The sequence below is a fragment of the Mustela lutreola genome, chromosome 1 (genome assembly GCF_030435805.1).
Source record: "Mustela lutreola isolate mMusLut2 chromosome 1, mMusLut2.pri, whole genome shotgun sequence".
In the NCBI taxonomy this organism is placed as follows: Eukaryota; Metazoa; Chordata; class Mammalia; order Carnivora; family Mustelidae; genus Mustela; species Mustela lutreola.
Genome location: NC_081290.1, coordinates 74,158,325 through 74,176,687, shown reverse-complemented (window position 1 = coordinate 74,176,687; position 18,363 = coordinate 74,158,325). Strand labels below are relative to the sequence as shown.

General features: G+C 38.5%; 1 protein-coding gene across 2 annotated transcripts; it reads right to left on the bottom strand.

Annotated features, from left to right (window-relative positions):
- Positions 1–2,871: 2,871 nt before the first annotated feature.
- On the bottom strand, positions 2,872–17,212 carry PCDH18 (protocadherin 18). 2 transcript variants are annotated; one of them, XM_059168665.1, is made up of 4 exons: positions 14,197–17,212; positions 13,273–13,361; positions 13,020–13,183; positions 2,872–5,591 (listed from the first exon to the last, which is right to left on the bottom strand). In XM_059168665.1, exons 1-4 carry the CDS (start codon positions 16,681–16,683, stop codon positions 4,924–4,926), a joined length of 3,408 nt encoding a protein of 1,135 aa, XP_059024648.1. In that variant the 5' UTR covers positions 16,684–17,212; the 3' UTR covers positions 2,872–4,923. The 2 variants fall into 2 exon arrangements, with proteins under 2 accessions (XP_059024648.1, XP_059024650.1); XM_059168667.1 differs by having other exon boundaries at positions 13,273–13,358; positions 14,197–17,211.
- Between the last annotated feature and the right edge of the window lie 1,151 nt (positions 17,213–18,363).

The following is an 18,363-nucleotide window of genomic DNA, read 5'->3' as shown; positions in this document are numbered from 1 at the left end:
CTTTGGCTCAGGTCATGATCTCAGGGTCCTGGGATCGAGTTCTGCATCGGGCTCTCTGCTCGGCAGGGAGCCTGCTTCCCTCTCTCTCTCTCTGCCTGCTTCTCCATCTACTTGTGATTTCTCTCTGTCAAATAAATAAATAAAATCTTAAAAAAAAAAAAAAAAAAAAAAAGAGAGAGAGAGAGAGGAAGGAGGAAGGATGCCGGTTCAGAGGCACACACACTTTGGCACCAGTTTGTCCATACCTGCACTCCTGGGCAGGGAGAGCTGTGGAAAGGAGAAACATCTTCTCCCAAAGTAATGCTTTGTTCTGAAGGTTCTTCTAAAGATCACAGGAGATAAGAATATAGAAGATACTAACATCTGAGATTTTGCCTTTCTCAATTTATTCCTAGGACTCTATGCTGTCAACAATTGCCTGAGTTATCTTTCTTTTCTGTGGCAATGGATCTTTCTTACTTTCACATTTATTTCCTCACCCTTAACTTTGGCTTATATTAAGATTCCAAGCTTACCTTTCCTAGGCCAATCCTTAATACATAAAGAGAAGAGTTTTATATTTAGGAAAAAAAATCCTCCTCAATAAGATAAGTCTTCTACACTAATGTCTCCTTAGGCACTAAAAAACATTTAATTTAAAACAGAACAACAGAAATGGCCCCTTCATTCTTAACTATATAAATTTACCCTTCCATTAAACTACGAATTGGAGGAGCAAGGTTTATTGAGAATGAAAAGGTATTAGTTTCATATCTCAAAAATATGATCCTTATTGTATTAATAACAAAGAAAAGATGTGGAAAAATTGATAAAATCTAAGTGGTTATATAAAGAGCTATGTACATGTGAGAATTTCGAGAAGATTGCTATAAAATGTGGACAGTAGGGTAAATTATCAAGGAAGAATACCATAAAATAAATAAATTGAAAAGATAAAATCTGAAAAAGCAAACAAGAATTAGGAGCAACTTGCAGAAGTCATAAAAGGAAATAGAAAACTATTATTTTAAAGTGCCAGAGTAGGATGTTATTGCAATTTTAAAAGTCAAGAAGTATGTAAATTTGGGTAGCAATTTTTGTTATGCCAGCTCTTCATAAAATTTTTCTAACAGTTCCACAAGTTGTATAAGTTAGTGTATAATAAAAATCTAAATTAAAGAGAAGCATATACTATCACTTTCAGATCTGTTATACAGTGTCTACCTGGTCTATTTATATTGGTTTAGAGTATATTAAAGGTCCCATTATTCCTGGCAAACAGATTGTATATATTGATATGACTCCAGTTACACAGATGAAAACTGAACCACAAGTCGGGCAATATAGGTGTTTCAATGGCAATCTAGTACTTCAGATATCTTTTATTTCTTTCAAAAAAGTGACTTATTGTTTGTTCTGAAAACTAAACTGAATGAGATGAATCTTCAATGGCTCAAAGAGCTTAATTTATCAAATTAAAACTTTATGTAACCACATAAAATTATTTCTGTCCTTCACAGAAGGACATTAAAAATGATTACAATTAGTAGGGCAACTCCTACTTTCATAATATATGACAGTTTCTATATTTAAGATAGCTTTATTTTATGAATTTAACTTGCAATTAAGGAAGTCAATATGCTGGGTCTTTTAAAAATGTCTGTACTGTCTTTATTCTTTTTAAAACTCAACATAAATCTTGAAGACTTTTGTGTGGTTTGAATTTAATTTTACATGGCAATGCTTATTGCCCTTCAGAGTTCAGTGCATTCCCAATTTTTGATACTGTGATGATACATTCATGGTATATATGCAGTTAAAATAAGAACATCAAAACCTTTTCAATAGTTTGGCAAATTACCTGAACTGTGTGGGTCCAGTTCTGTGATTTCATGGAGGACTGAGAGTTGTTATGTCAGGCAATACCTTTTTCACCCACAGTGTTTGAATTTTAATGTGTTAATAATTCAAACTCAGTTTTGAATATTTTCTGACATTAGCTGGTATCAAAGCAATGAAACAAGGATTCTAAAATTCTTTCACAAATGACACTTCTTCAATAACTCCAGTAAGAGTACCTTAACTGTTTTTTGTCTCAATAGTTATCTATTGGTAAGTGGTAAATTTGATAGATGTATGACAGAAGGAGAAAAATTTAAAATAATTAATAAAGTCATAAGTCTCATCTGCTAAATACTAAGAAAGAAAGAAATGATAAATGAATAACAATGTTAATAACCTATGAGATTCGAATAAAGCCATTTCTAATCCTCCTATAAATAAACATTTAAAAGAAGATTTATTAAGCAACAGATTCAGTATTGAATTACATTTTTGGGAGATGATCCTATTAATTAATAGAAGATTATTACTGGAGTGCCTGGGTGGCTCAATCAGTTAAGACTTTGACTTTGGATCAGGTCATGATCTTGGTTGGGGTCTTGGGATCAAGCCCCAAGTCAGGCATCAGGGTCCCTGCTCAGTGGGGCATCCGCGTGTCCCTCTCCCTCTGCCCTTCCCTCTGCTCCTGCCTTTGTCTCTCTCTTGATCACTGAAGAACATTTAAAGGAACTGAATGGGGACAAAGGGATTAAGAAATCAAAAAGAACCTCCTCCGTTTAAGTGCTTTTCAGTTGTTTCAGTCTGAAGAGGGGCATGGTATCAAAGAAGAGAAAATGTAAACTTGATGAAAGGTTAAATTGCTATGATAGCACCAGAGAATTGAGCTTTCACTGAGATTATAGTATCTGTGAAAGGAACAGGAGCGAAAAGTGAAAATCTTGCACCAATATTCCCTTTACCCTTGCATCCGGAAAGCCATAGTAAGTGGAGAAGGCTGGAGGCAAGGAGTCCGAAACAGGGAAAATTTACTATACAGACAATACACAAAGGTTTTGTATTTAATATAGTATTGCATTTTATTTCCTTTGCATTATTTAAATGTTGATTTCCATCTCTGCTTCCTAATTTCTAGTTGTGCTTTAAATTAAGAACAGCGAAGCCATGAAAAATTTTTAATGATAATATGTACTGAAAGGAAGTGAATTTGAAAAAAAAATGTTTTTAAATGTGGTTAGCATTTGTGTGTGTAATATACTGAAAAATAAATGGAAATTTCCCTTGTTAACTAAAATCCCTCCTATAAAGGAAAATATGCCTTCAGAAGACATAAAACATCTATTTGATGTGGTGCTCATTTGAGATTTAAAATATCTGAGTTCAGCCTTTTTTAGGCTATTTAACTTTCTTCATATTTCAATTCCCTGCTAGTAAACCAAGGAGGATGATATATTTACCTCTTGGAAACATTGTAAGGCATCTTTTTTTGACCTAACAATACAAAATGTTCTGAGATTCTTTTTTAAATTTGAAAAATGTTCAAGTGGTTACTATTTGATTATTCTTTTTTTTTTTTCTTTACACTTCAAATGCATTTAAATTCTTCATTCTACTGGGAATACCGTAGACTTCTTTCATTCCCATTACAGGTCTCAAATTCATTCCTTTTCCATTGTGTTTTTCTTGTTTGCCAAGCCAGCTGAAAGCTTCCTCTGTATCACTCAAAATTCAACAGAGAATTATTCTCTCATGAAAGATATGCTTCATGCAAAGCTTTTGAACTTATATGTAGACCAGGACTCTGACTTATGGACAGTTCTTTAGCTTTACTTTAATTTTTCTTTTATTTTCATTGACAGCAAAATTTTTTGGAGAGTACAATCAAGATAGTGTATTCATAGAAATAACATTAATAGAAGCTTGGTCATAAATGAGAACAGTCATAATAATGATCTCCTTTACCAAAGCATTCCACACAGAGAGATAACAGCACAATAATTAAAGAATTTGTTGTTTGTCACACAACAAATACAACAGAACTGCAGTAACAAAAATCATAATTTTAAAAAACATTCTTATACTAAAAATAAAAGCAAAAATATGAGATCATGCACTGGAGACAAAAGCTAAAAGTGAATAGTTATAACAAAAACATCGCAAAAGATAAAAATGTTCAAGTTTTGTGAAGGAGAGAAGATTCAAATAGAACAGTTTCAGAATAAATCACTTACATTTACTACCCTAGGAGGGACACTGACATAACAGTCTTCGTCCACTAATACCTTTTGCTGTTAGAATACATACTGTTAACCCATTTATAGGACAGATTCCATTTCCTTGGAGCATGTCTACTGTTACAAGGACAGAATGAAATTCATCGTTTACCTTGATTACAAATAGACAATAATACTTCAGGAGAAATCTTCTCAAGAACAGGCCAGTGTGATGCCCCAGAATAGTAGGGCCCTGGGGGTTGGGAAGCATTCGCTCTAGCCCTATTTTCATCATTGTCTGTGAAAGACACTTCCCAGTCCTAAAATGAAATTTCACCTGATGTTTGAATTCTGCCGTAATTGAACTATCAAAACTAGAAGAGAGCAGCGAAAATAATGATAATAATAAAATGGTTTAACATTTTTATAGATGCATAATTTTATTTTTTAAGTACTATAAAAAGAAACTGGATCACTTAATGAAACTAAGAATCATATAATGCTTTAGTGGGGTTGTTCCTACAGCACAGCAATTTCTTCCCCAACATAACTAATCTACACAGTGCCTTTATACTTTGTGGTTGTCTATATATCCTATTTGAACAGTGGCTAGTTTCTACATGATTAGGAAAGACATGTTTGTCATGGGAGTAAAAAAATAAAATTTGTCTGTTAAATTACACATAAATATAAGGTACAAATGTATTTTTAAAATACAGATTAAAATAATCACACTTGCATTGTGTACATACGAAAATACAGTATTTAATATTCAATATACACAGACACATTTATGATAAATGCAACTATTCGGCAATGCCAGTTCTTTTCAGGGTCTTCTCTGTCCCCCATTTCCACACATATGGAAAGCAAAAACGCTTCGCTAAACCTCCTAGCTCTGGCGGACATCTTGAAGAAGTTTGTTAATCTCCGCCACTAGCTCACTGGCATCCATGAGTTCGTGTTTCCCGTCGTTGAGGTGGTTGAGCACATTGTCAAAATCATCTTCTTCATAGTTTTCAGGGATCTCCTCCATGGCCGGCAGCCATTTGGAGGAAGGCTGCACACTGGAGTGAGTTCCAAGAGGGGGACCCGAGCTGTTGGTGGGGTTTTGAAAATGCGTACTGGCGGCCCAGGCAGCCACGCCTTGCGGATAACCCGCAGTCTTGGCGGGCAGCGTCCCCTTGCGGCGCTCCAGAGAGTTGGACCGATCCCCCTCGCCGCACTCCGCGTAGGTGTCCAGGGAAGGGGGCAAGAGGCGCTGGAAGACGCTGCTCATTTCCGAGAGCAGAGAGGATGTGCTGGTATCCCCGGAGTCCTCGTCGTTCGGGGAGTCCTTCCCAAAGGTGGAGAAACTCTTCTTTTTCTCCCCAGAATCCGCGGGCTGGGTGTCGTCCTCAAGACTCTGATGCGGATGCTGCTGCTGCGGTTGTGCTGGGAACTCCTCCCCCGGAATGAACATGTTACTCCGATAGTCGGAGGACGGCGAGGGCAGCGGTGGCATCCAGCACTGGTCGGAGTGCCCCAGGACCCTGCACTCCTCCGTGCAAAGCCGCATAGCTACACCGAGGAAAACAACAGGGATTCATGATCATACTTAGCGTAACTCCAAATGATACAAAAGAAGTAATTTCATTTTTTAAAAAGTGAGACGAGACAGTTTTAAACAGCGAACACGATACTCACCGGTTATTTTATACACTAAATGGACTACACTTACGGATTTGAGTATCATTTTTATGGACTTTTTTTTTCCTGTTTATCAAATAAGGAAAGGAGGGTTATGACTCACACACTTCTCAGGAATATTATTTCTGCTACTCACGTAATGAGAAAATGGATTTATAACTTATACATGAGGATGACTGAAAAGGAGCAAAGGTATGGGTGATGGGATGTTTGCTGAACATAAATTCTTGAAAACCCAGGGCTGTAAAGTGAAATCATCCATAATTTTAGAATGCCACCAGATAATTTTTGAGTACTACCTATGAGTAGCTTTCTAGATATTGAGGTCTATCTGATCAACTTTACTTTTAATGGAGGTATTGGGAATATAATAAACTATCAGGTCATTATCCTTATTAATCTCTCTCCAATGTATTCTGGATTATTTGTTACTTAAAATAGCAATGCAAATTATCCTCAACTACCAGGCATCCCTAGTTAATCTGTTACGAAAACTTTTTTTAGAGGTTTGAAATTCAAGTAGATGGAAAAGTCATTAAAAGCTGAACAGTACAAAAAAATCCATTGGTTATCTCTTCCAGTTGTTATAATGCCCTATTGGAATGTGAGTGGCCACACTCACAGAAAATAATAGGTGATATTAGAGAAGCAGAAAATAAAGAGGAGAAAAATTTCTAAATTTGCCAAATATAACTAAATTACACAACAATGAAGAAATGCAAAAATGTAAAATATACTCTACAAACCATCTATCTCTTTCTCTGAAAATTAGGTCTCTTCAGTATCATGATTTTATTTTAGAGCCAGAGACAGAATGCAGAAAATACAAAGTAGTTATCTTACATTTGAATGACAACTGGATTGGTAACAACCATACCTATCTATTCAAGCTAATTCTCTAGATCTGACCACTTCAGAAAGATTTCTCTTCTTCCCAAATTATTGTGAAAAAGGATGACTCTTGAACAATGTCAAATCCTTTATCACGGGAAGCAAGTAATCTATATAGTCCCCATTACCAGGTGAAGTGTCTACAGAGAATAAGCAATCACTGTATATTTTCTGATTATCAGGGAAATGCACATCAAAACTACCATGAGATATCACTTCAAATTGTCAGGATGGCTGTTATAAAAAATAATAAATGTTGACAAGGATGTGGAGAAATTAGAATACTTGTACACTGTTGCTAAGAATACAAATGGTGCAGCCACTATGGAAAACAATATGGAAGTTCCTCAAAAAACTAAAGATGTAACTACCATATGATCCAGCAATCCCACTTCTGGGTATTTACCCAAAAGAAGTGAAATCAAGATCTCAACGAGATATTAGCCTTTTCCTGTTTATGGCAGCAGCACTATTCACAATAGCCAGATGGGAAAACAACGTGAATGACCACCAACAAATGAATGGATAAAATAAATGTAGTATATGCATACAATGGAATATTATTTAGCCTTAAAGTAGGAGGAAAAGTCTACATTATGTGACAACATGGATGAATCTTAAGGACATTATACTTGGTGAAGTAAGTCAGGACAAATACTGCATAATTCTATGTATATAAGGTATCTAAAATGGACACACTCATAGAATCCAAGAGTGGAATGGTGGTTACTAGTAGGTATGTGTGTATGCTAGGGGGTTGAGGAAATGGGGGATTGCTAATCAATGGATATCAAGTTTTGGTTAAGCACGAAGAGTAAGTTTTGGAGATCTGCTATATAACATTGTACCTGTAGTTAACAATACTGTACTGTATAATTAAATTTTATTAAGAGAGTAGATCACATGTTAAAAGTTCTTATGCAGTAAAATAAATTTTTTTTAAAAGATTTTATTTGTTTATTTAACAGATACAGATCACAAGTAGGCAGAGAGGCAGGCAGAGGGAGAGAGAGAGAGGAGGAAGCAGGCTCCCTGCTGAGAAGAGAGCCCAATGTGGGGCTCGATTCCAGAACTCTGGAATCATGGCCCGAGTAGAAGGCAGAGGCTTAACCCACTGAGCCACACAGGCGCCCCTAGACCTCAGTTCTTAATAGAGAAGGGGCTTATCTGCAAAAATGACAGCAAGTATACTGGGTGAGAACAAAAGTCTGATTGGCAGGAAAGCTAAAAATAGAGAGTAGGGAAAATGCAGAGATAGAGTGAGTGCTAACTGGGGGGTAAGACAAAGGGCAAATACTGAGAATCCTTGTGTACTTTTGCTGTGAAGAAAGGCTAAGTTTAAATAAGGATGGATGATTTAAGAATAAAAGCATGTTGGGGCGCCTGGGTGGCTCAGTGGTTAAAGCCTCTGCCTTCAGCTCAGGTCCTGGTCTCAGGGTCCTGGGATCTAGCCCCGAGTCCGGCTCTCTGCTGGGCGGGGAGCCTGCTTCCTCCTCTCTCTCTGCCTGCCTCTTTGCCTACTTGTGATCTCTGTCTAGCAAATAAATAAATAAATAAATAATCTTAAAAAAAAAAACAAACAATAAAAGCATGTTTAGATGTACTGACTTCATGCATTATTACTGCTTGGTAAAACTCACCAATTATCGCTCATCATTTAATGTGGACAAAAACCAAAAGGAGTTGAAAGTAATTAGAATGCCTTAATAGCCATGAGGTTTTCTCAGCAGTGAAATAATTCTCAAAGTGGTAATGAAGTTTTTTCCCTGATTACCCGGATCTCTGAAAATGGAAAGGAGATCTGTCTATCTTGTCCTATACACATCCTGTGAGAAGGAAGGGAAATAGATCTGATGACAACTTTCATTTGTTTTCCAGCCTTTAACTCTGTGGGAAGGACTTAATTGTTTGATTGATTGTCTGATTGATTTTGTTTTCCTTTAATATTTAATGACGGGGGGTAGAAAAATTACATAGGCTTCTAGGAATCCTGCATATGATCAACTTTCTAAAGACCTGAATATATTGAACATATAACCAAAAATACAACCTGTTTGATTAAAATGGTAGTCCCCGTCCAAAAGTAATTTAATTACAGGAATTTTTAAAACAGGGAATGCTATTTAACAACTTTGCAGCAAATAAGTGAAACTTTTATTATAAAATAATAAATTAACATACCATTTTTCAAATTCATAAATAGGTAAAATTGACGAAGCAAAGCTAATGGAGAGAAGGTTGGGGAAAATTAATAGAGATGGGGGCAGTGGTACAGAATAGGGTATTTCTGTTTCATTGATATGTTCAACCTTTCCCCTGGAGACTCAACTATTTAAAACATGTTCAGTATACACATAATTCAGTGCCACAGAGGTTTCCTACCACATCCAGTAAGTTAGAACTTATTGGCAAGGGGTGCATGTGGCTAATCTTTCTGTCTCTTCAGGTGGTTAAATTTCCTCTGGGAAGGGAAGGGAGGTAAGGAAGCAGAGAACTCCATAGGACTATCAATTTTGTGACTGTACTATATCTTATACATCAAACCTAAAGTAAGAAGAAGAGATAAAAACCCAGAGTCTAACTCCTATCAAGCCATTAGGGATTTGAGTAGCCAATCGGTTACATCTTCAGAGCCTGCCGTAGGCAAAGTCATTATGATAGCTCCCTGTCCTCGAATGGTTTCCAATCCAGTTCTGAGTCAAGTGTAACAAGTGATGCCCCAAATGCCCAGTTAGAGTGCCAGGCTGTATGATGCTGAGGGCATGCATTATTATATAAGAAATGATAAGAAAGGGAAAAAAGGGGGGAAAGTGGAGGTTGCAGTAGTTAAAGGAAGACAAACTTGAAACAAATTTTGAGAGCTGACAAGGTCTCCGACATGGTGAAGAGAAACTAATTTTTTCAGGAAGAAAGGCAACATGAGCAAAGGACTGGTGTGTTATGTGAAGAGATGGTTGTGCCCATTGCAAAAGATTAAAAAAAAAGAAGAAGAAGAAGAAGAAAGAAAGGAAGAAAGAAAGAAAGAAAGAAAGAAGCAGAATGGAGAGTTAATAAGCTAGGAGTGGGTTTTATTGGCCTTGGAATGCCAAGGGAAGTAGTTTTATTAGGTGTTGCTGGGCAACAAAAGTCAATTATTGACTTTGAACCAAAAAAAATGTAAATTAAAACATTCTGAAAAAGTTGTTCAAGCTGCATAAAAGAAATATTTAATGAACGCAGGAGGTGCTAGAGAGTGAATATCGGCTTCTGTGCTGGTACAGTAAACCAACCGTGGAAGAAAGGCCAGAACCAGGATACCAGCCATTACAATGGACAGAACATGGATTTAAAGAGAGATGTTTGAGTTAAGTAATCACAGATGGCAGATGAATAAAAAGTGGAATGAGCCTAATAAAGGAGTATCACAAGAAACAAAATCAAAAGCCTTTATAAATCATTCTGGTGCAGCTGATAGATTGGGAAAATGGAAATTTTGCAGGAATATGTGTAGCACTGTAGTTCAAAGTTGAATGAGTAAGGAAGAAAGTATGTTGACAAACATGAGCTAACAGACAAAAATGCTTGCTGATTTTACTGCTCAGAATGCAGGATATTTCTGTGGGAATTAATAGAATGGATGACCAGAAATGACCTTGTTGGCAGGCAATGCAACATAACATAATCTATATTTGATCACAGTTCAGTGCAGAAAAATAGTTGGAATAAGACACTTAAGTCCTAAAAATATACATGCTTTTGAAAACTGCACTGATTCTGTTAATGGTATTCAGATGTGGACTTGCATTTTTTTTTTCCCTACTTGGGCTATTTCCTGGGAATATAAGTTTACAGAGCACAAGTTTTAAACGCTAACATGCTGGCGGAAGCTGCCAGAATGAGTAATAAACCAGAAAATGGTTGAAGTACAATCAGAATGATGGTCATAATTAAAGGACGGTTATCTCTGTATAAATACTCAATATGCTTATTTCTTTCCATACTAGCCAGACATGAAAAAGGTTTAAAATACTTCATAAATCACTGGCAATATCCCAGTGCTCTATGCCACCAGAATGCTTTCTCTACATGGATGCAAGTGGCCAGTAAGAAAGAAATGTATTATAAAACAACACCATGTACCAGCAATATAGCTCTCCTGCTAGACACCTAGATTAAGTATAATTATGTAAATGTGGAATTTTTAAAGGGCTATTTATATATTAAGTTGTGTTATTACTGATAATATAAAAGTGAACCTCCAACTTTGAAAAGAAATGATAACTTATAAGGAGTTTAAAGCTATTCACTAAATAAAGCTTACTATTACCTAGACTTTATATCTACCCATTATTTCCTCAATGGCTTTATTTACATTTTTTTTATCTTATTTTTTTAATACAGGCATTAGGCGACTTTCCTGCCATGAACATATCTGGTGTTTGTAGCTTTGAAAGAGTGAAAGAGAAATCTTGTCTTTGTTTAAAACCGGTTAGCTGTTTACAACTACACAATTTCAGAATTAAAAAGGATTTTAGGCACCATTTAGGCCCCCAGATGGAAAGGGTGTCTAAATAGGGAAAGTTTTTTTCCTTTTAACTATGCCAATAAATTAAAATTTCAATGAATAGCCTTCATACAATTTAAAAAATAACTTATTATAATACAACACTAATGTTATGGCCATTATACTACTTTTCTGTTCTATGAAATAATGTCATTTAGGAAATGACATTATTCAAAATTAGGGATCAATATTCAACATTAGAGTTCCATCAATATCACTGAATCATAGAAATTTAGCCAGATGGTTCTTTCATTTCACTGCAAGTTTTCTGAGGCTGTGTATATCCCACTAGATTTTCAGAGATTTATTTCCTTCCTATAAACAGGGAATCTAGGAATAAAACAAAGAAGCAAAGACACTACTGTGCAAATATTGGTTCTTGTGTACACTGTAGCCCTCAATGCTACTAGAAGTCCTTGCCATATATTCACCCTGCCAGAGACGCACTGTCTCGTGCTGTCCTATCATAATGAAATAGGCAGCATTCAATCGTTTCATAGACGGTAGATGAGGTAAGAATATGAGAACAAATACATTACTGAACTTATTTTTTTAAAACAACTGTTGCTTCATATTGCTCTTCCTAAGCTAGTGTTTATGTGTGTGGGGACTGGTTCAAACCCCACCTCCACCATGTACGAACGGTCCGATTTAGGACACGTTGCTTTAACCTTTATAAGCTTCAGTTCTCAAATCTAAACAAAAGAAACAAACAAATAAAACAAGAACACTACTCTTACTTCCACCCCACTACGAATTCCTGTGTCTGTCGAAGTGTTCGGAGACAGAATGCAGGTACCAATGTCCTCCTGGGGCCTACATAAGTGCTGGGACATTGCTGGTTACTACTGGTGGCAACTACTGCCACCACTACTAGAACTTTCCATGCGGTGAAAACCTGCATTTCTGTGGCTCTCTGAAGCAGTCTCATGACTATTTCCTAAACTCTCCTACTTATCTATATTTAGAAAACGGATGTTTGATGGAACTCAGATGGGGCATAGTTCTGCCTGTCTTTCATTTATCAAATGGCAGTCCTTTGATCAACATTCCCTGGAATGTAGAAACATAAGTAGCCAAAGCAACATTTATGTGTTCCTAAGAGTTGCTTCAATATTACAGTCTCTAGAACCAGGGTTGCTACAATGAGGTAGTCGGGATTTATCCAGTTGGTTCAGGGTTTCTACTACACAACTTAGAGAGGGGGACTCTAAGGAAACTGTGGCTCATAACTTACTAGGATCTCCTCCATGTAGCTCTGGACTTAAAATTCCCCTCTTAAACCCCTGTTCCTTTTCCACTAAAGTGCAGATAGAAAATGAAGGTGTGGCAAAAATATTCTGTTTACCACCTACAAAGATGCATTCTTTGTCCTATTTTTGGTGATAGAAGTGGACCATTTTCTAGTGTATTTTAATCTCTGATTCTGCGAGTAGGTTTCCATCACAGGAAATTTGTGTCCTCCAAATTATAGTCCGGTTCACCACGAGGCACCAAAACAGGCTGTTTGAATAACAACAACCACCCAGTAATTTCATAAAGAGTTGCTCAAGAGTGTCCTGCGGCAGTCCTGGACGGGGCAGGAAGAGGAAAGAAGTGGTGTGGTTTTCTGTCCGCCTCTCCCCACTCTTTCCTTCTTGTCCTGCTGGGCTCTCCTGCTTACTCCTTCTCTACCAACTGCTTCATAGGAATTTTAAGAAAATGATTCTGAAGGGTGCCAGGTCATGTTCATTGCTAATAGTGTACAAGTGACAGATACGTCAGTGCAAAGGACAACGAAAATTAGAAGCATGGGAGAAACTTTTCACTTCATGTGTGTAGCAGATCTGAAAATAAGGATTTATCATCTGTCCCTACCCTCTTACCTGCTGGAATTCTTCCATCTGTAAGAAACAGGTCGCTGAATCCTTCACCCAGCAGCCTATCTATTGGTGAATCTCGCCCCAAATCGTAATCACTGTCTCCTGCTTCACTGTCACCACGGCCACTGTCTTTCAAGCTAAATTTGTCCATGTCTTGGAGGGCATATCTAGAAAGATGAATCAGAGAAAGTGTGGTTTTTACTCTTCAGCATTCATGTTAGTGGGACTCAATAGGGAGCAGGAGGATAAGTCATACCTATAGCTCCTGGAATATTTGTTTCCTCGAAAACTTGGTCTTGGCTGATACTGCCCCTGGTGAAGCATTGAAAGAAGCTGGGAGACCTGCTGGAAACCAAAGAGACAGAACTGATTTCTGGAAACAAAGCCCCAAAGACTCGCAAGCTTTAAGCAAGGAAAAACAGTTGCTCACTATCTCATCCTAATTAATTGAACATGTTACCTCTGTTTTAAAGATTTACACATGCTGGAATGTGGCCGACTACGTAGGCAGCCACCACACATAACTGACTCCATCCCAGAGAGACTTGAATGATCTCATACACTGACTTTTTCTTTTGGAAAGAGAACTCCTTGATAAATAACAGATTGATTTCCTTCATTTTATTTTATTTTTTTAGTTCAGATTAAAGTGAGCAGTTATAAAAATACGTGGAAAATGTTGTAAAATACAACATTCGAACACATGCAGCTAAAATAGTCTAAAAAATTCTAAAAGTTGAGCAAACGTGATATGCATTTAGATGGCATTGTGGAGGCCTCAGTTTTGGTTTTTTTGTGGGTTTTTAAAAATTCTTTTGTTTTTTGGGGGAGTGTTAATAAGAATCACAATTATGAGAATAAAACAAGCCCTTTTATTTTCGGCTTCCAGTATCTCAATCTGGGAAGCAAGGGTATTTCTAATTAGATAGTCATTTGAAAGCTCCACATTTATTTTTCAATATTATACATATACATAATACATGCAAGCAAATTCTTTAAGAAAAACAAAACAGCCCACTAAGGCATGTATACTTGCTACATACACATAATGCAACTTGTACCCTCTTTAATTCAAATATTGTTTACTTCTTCAGAGAAACATTTAAGAACTAACAGATACACAACTTCTGAACACTAACAGCTGACTTGCCCAGTGAACTGGTGTAGGGTATGATCTTACCTCAACAGCAGGAGTGGCATGGGTGAGTTCTAATGAGAAATTCTCTGGCACGTGGTTGGATGAGATTGTCACCAAACTGTTGAGGGACTGGTGACTGTGGTGACTCTGCCGGCTGCCCATCTGCCCTCTTTCCAAGGTCGGAGACGAAGATGGAGATGACCTGTGATGAGATCTGATGGGCAGAGTGCCGTTCATGGTTGGCACCAAGGTAATGTCCCCTTTGTGAATCTGCCTGGATGGCCGTTTTGGGTGGTGCTGGTAAGTGGATTCTGCTACCCTGCAGTTGTAGGATCTAGTGTCCTTCTTTTCTCGGTTACACCTCGTGGCAAATAGCACCATAATAACCAACAACACTGCACAAATTGCTCCTAAGGAAATAATTATAATCATGGAGACATCCAAAGATGCCTGGCTTACTGAGGTCATGGCTGTACTTGTCACTGACTCTGCATATTCAAAGATCACACACTTCAGGAGGACTTTGGTATGCAGCTGAGGATTGCCTTTGTCCTGGATGATAACCGAGAGCTCCCATTCTGTGTAGGAAACAGATTCCATGCTCACATTGGTATGGATGTCACATGATCGTGGATCCATTAAAAAGATATTCTCCTCATTCCCTGCTAGGATGGAGCAACTGAGTTCAGCATTCACACCAGAGTCTCTGTCAATTGCCCTTATTCTTGTGACATGAAAGCCGCTTTCAGCCCCTTTGGGTATGGAGATTTCTGCAGTATTATTGCGCAGCGCAGGCCCTATAACCACAGGGACGTTGTCATTTTCATCAATGATGGTGAGCACAACTGTGGTATTGCTTGCGAGTTGCTTTGGACTTCCTCCATCTCTTGCTTCCACCACAAAAGTGATCTGACTCACTTCCTCATGATCAAAGATTCTGAGGGCATAGATGGCTCCATTCGATGGGTCAATGGTTACATATGTAGTTATGGAACTTCCCAGGGTAAAACTCTCCAAAATTGTGTATGTAACTTGCCCGTTTTCTCCAAGATCAGGATCTGTGGCTGTAACAGTGGTGATATAGGCCCCTGGCGAGTTATTCTCTGAGATTGCAAATTCATAGCGACTTCTCTGGAAGTGGGGTGGATTGTCATTTATATCATTAATCTGAACAGTAAAATGTTTTACTGTAGAAAGACTGGGTGTCCCCTTGTCCTCAGCGATTATGGTCAAACTGTATTCAGATCTCTTTTCTCTATCCAGTGTGGCATTCGTCAAGATTAAATAATTGTTTTCATAAGTCTTCTGAAGTTTAAAGTGACCATGTCCGTGAAGCTTACAAACTATTTCTCCATTCAGCCCAGAATCCTTGTCCTGAACCCCGACCAAAGCCACAAACGTGTCAATAGGATCCCCTTCAAAGATATAAGATATTTCTTCTTTTCCAGGGGACATGAGGTTTATGTTAATTTCAGGCTTATTGTCATTAACATCCACAACCTTAATTATAATTTTGCAATGAGCTGGGATTGAATTGGGACCCAAATCTTGAGCCTGAACATCAATCTCATAGGATTTGGTGATTTCATAGTCCACTTGCTTGAAAAGAGTCAAATGTCCTCTTTCTGAATCGATTTTAAAAGTCTCTATAATTTTGGGAGACACATGACTGCTGAAGGAATATACAATCTTCCCATTAGCGCCCTCATCTGGATCAGTGGCATTCAGATCAAGGAGCAAAGTGCCAACGGGGGAGTTTTCTAAGAGTTGTATTATATAAGACTGCTGCTCAAAAGCAGGGCTGTTGTCATTGGAGTCCGAAATGCTTATTTTTAGGATGGATGAGCCGGACCTCTGAGGCACCCCCATGTCTGAGGCAGTGAGCTGAAGCTCATAGCTTGACTTCAGCTCCCGATCGAGCTCTCTCACCACTATGAGTTCTGCATACTTGGCGCCATCAGTCCTGGTCCGGACCTCAATATTAAAGAAATCATTGGCAGAGAGAGAGTATGTGTGGAGGGAATTTTCCCCCACATCTGGATCAAATGCACTGTCCAAGGGGATCCGAGTCCCGACTGCTGCACTCTCAGATATCTCAATAGGTATGACAGATCTTGAAAACTGGGGAGAATTGTCATTAATATCCAGCACTTCGACTTCAATATGGAAAAGCTGCAGATGCTCCGTGGGTAGAGTGATCACATCAAACTCTATGGAACAGTTCAAGTTTTTCTGGCATAGTTGTTCACGGTCGATTTTAGCCCCTATGCTGATTTCTCCATTATCCTCATTGACCACAAGGAGAGGAGAATTTCCCCTTTGCATGGCTCGAAAACGAACAGTGGAAGGATTAGGTAGCTTAACTAAAACATCAGCCACATCCTCTGATAGTCTTGCAATTACTGATCCAACCCTCTGCTCCTCATAAATCCTGTATTTCAGATTCTTGCCCAGTACATCGTAGCTGAAAGATAGCATCAGGAGTGCAAAACCAAATCTAAAGTGCATTTTAGCATTCATTTGGCACATCGGTCAGTTGGAGGAGATTCCTCACACAGACCAAGTTAAAACGGCAAAGCAATTCCCTCAACTTCCTTCGGCAACTTAAAGCTACGCTACATTTGGTACTTGAAAGTTGAAAGCGTCTCTTAATAATACAGCACAGCAATTAACGGCTCGCAAACTTTTGTTTCATACACACCGTGTCACGACTTCCAGCTACTAGCGGCGTGGAGTGCGATCCTTGCGTTTGTTTGGCCGGCTGTCCTCTCTGCAGGCAGACGAGTGTCACCTCCGCGTTGCCCCCCTCGTGTCGTCGGAATCCATCTAGTGCAAGGTGCCGGCAGTCTGCAGTGAATCCTTCTCGAGCGATTCTTGCTCCCTTTCTCTGCGCGGCTGCAGACTAAACACCCGTGATTGCTGACTCCAGTCTAAAATCTGTACAACTTCACTTCAACTCAGACAAAGCTCTCTTGCCCGGCGTGTGTTGAATCGCTTCCAGCCAATCAGCGTCCTTCCAAATCAAAAGCTGATGGAGTCCCCAAAGCGAGGGCGGTCGAGAGTGGCGGGCGGAGAGGGAGAGAGACCAGCGAGGAGGAAGGCGGGGGCTGGGGGCGCGGCGGGAAGAGCGGGGCGGAGGGCCGGTGGGGGCTGGGGGCGGAGGATGCGAGCCGCTCCTTCCACGGCTCCTCCCCTCCTCCCCCGTGCTCCCCCTCCTCCTTTCAGACCCCGTATTCACTTTCTCCGAGCGTGCCACGACAAAGGGAGACAAATTACAGAAGAAAAACTTGAAATCAACTTCTGGTCGCCTTTATTTATATGGCATTTTAAATCGTTCTGGTTTTCTTAATGGCCCTTTCTTCTTCCACAAACATGTAATCATCCTGCCTTTCATAGTCCTTTTAAGGACTGGTTTAACTTAAAATACCTCTAAGTGCGTTTTGTTGGTGAAGGAATTTAATAAAATTTGAAAACTTGCTTCTAATTAGGCTTCCCAGGCCGCCTCCTTCCCCTCCCCCTCTGTAAATACTTGGGTCTTTCTCCTGTGAGCACAAGCAGATTTTCTTGGGGCTCTGTTTGAAAGAACAGAACAAGTAAGGAGGTTTCATTTTCTGTTTTTCTTTCATCTTTATTCTTTGAAGATAAGAAAAGGGCTGTTTTCCACTCTTGATTTCCCTTAATTAGCAAGATTTAAAGGAGCACCTTAGGATTCGAAACTAATTACCAATAGAGTTTTACCATATAGCATTTCTTTCCTGGAGTTCCGGCGAAATTGGCTATGATATTTCTTTGTCTTGTACTTCAAAAAATCCTATTTACCTTGAGCAAAAGATATTTCATGCTTTAGCGTGCCAGTTTCTACCAAAAGGCATTATCCATACATAGTGAGTCTTCACAATGAATACTGGGGGGACGTGGACTCAATAGTTTACAAGTCAAATTTTTATAATATATGTATTATTTATGAAAGCACTTTTCAGATATGTATTTTAAGAACCCAAAGCTTGTTTACATTGAAGAATAAAATGCCTGAGCTGAAAATTGCATTTTGTGTGCATCAAAATGCTAGGAAATATCGTGGGAGGCTTGTGCTCTATCCAGGTCACAGAAACTGATATGGTATTCTTATTTGAAAATATGATTATTTATGATGTTCTTTCTGCTCTGCAATTCCTTTTAAGTTTATCATCATGGCTCTGTTGCTGCTTT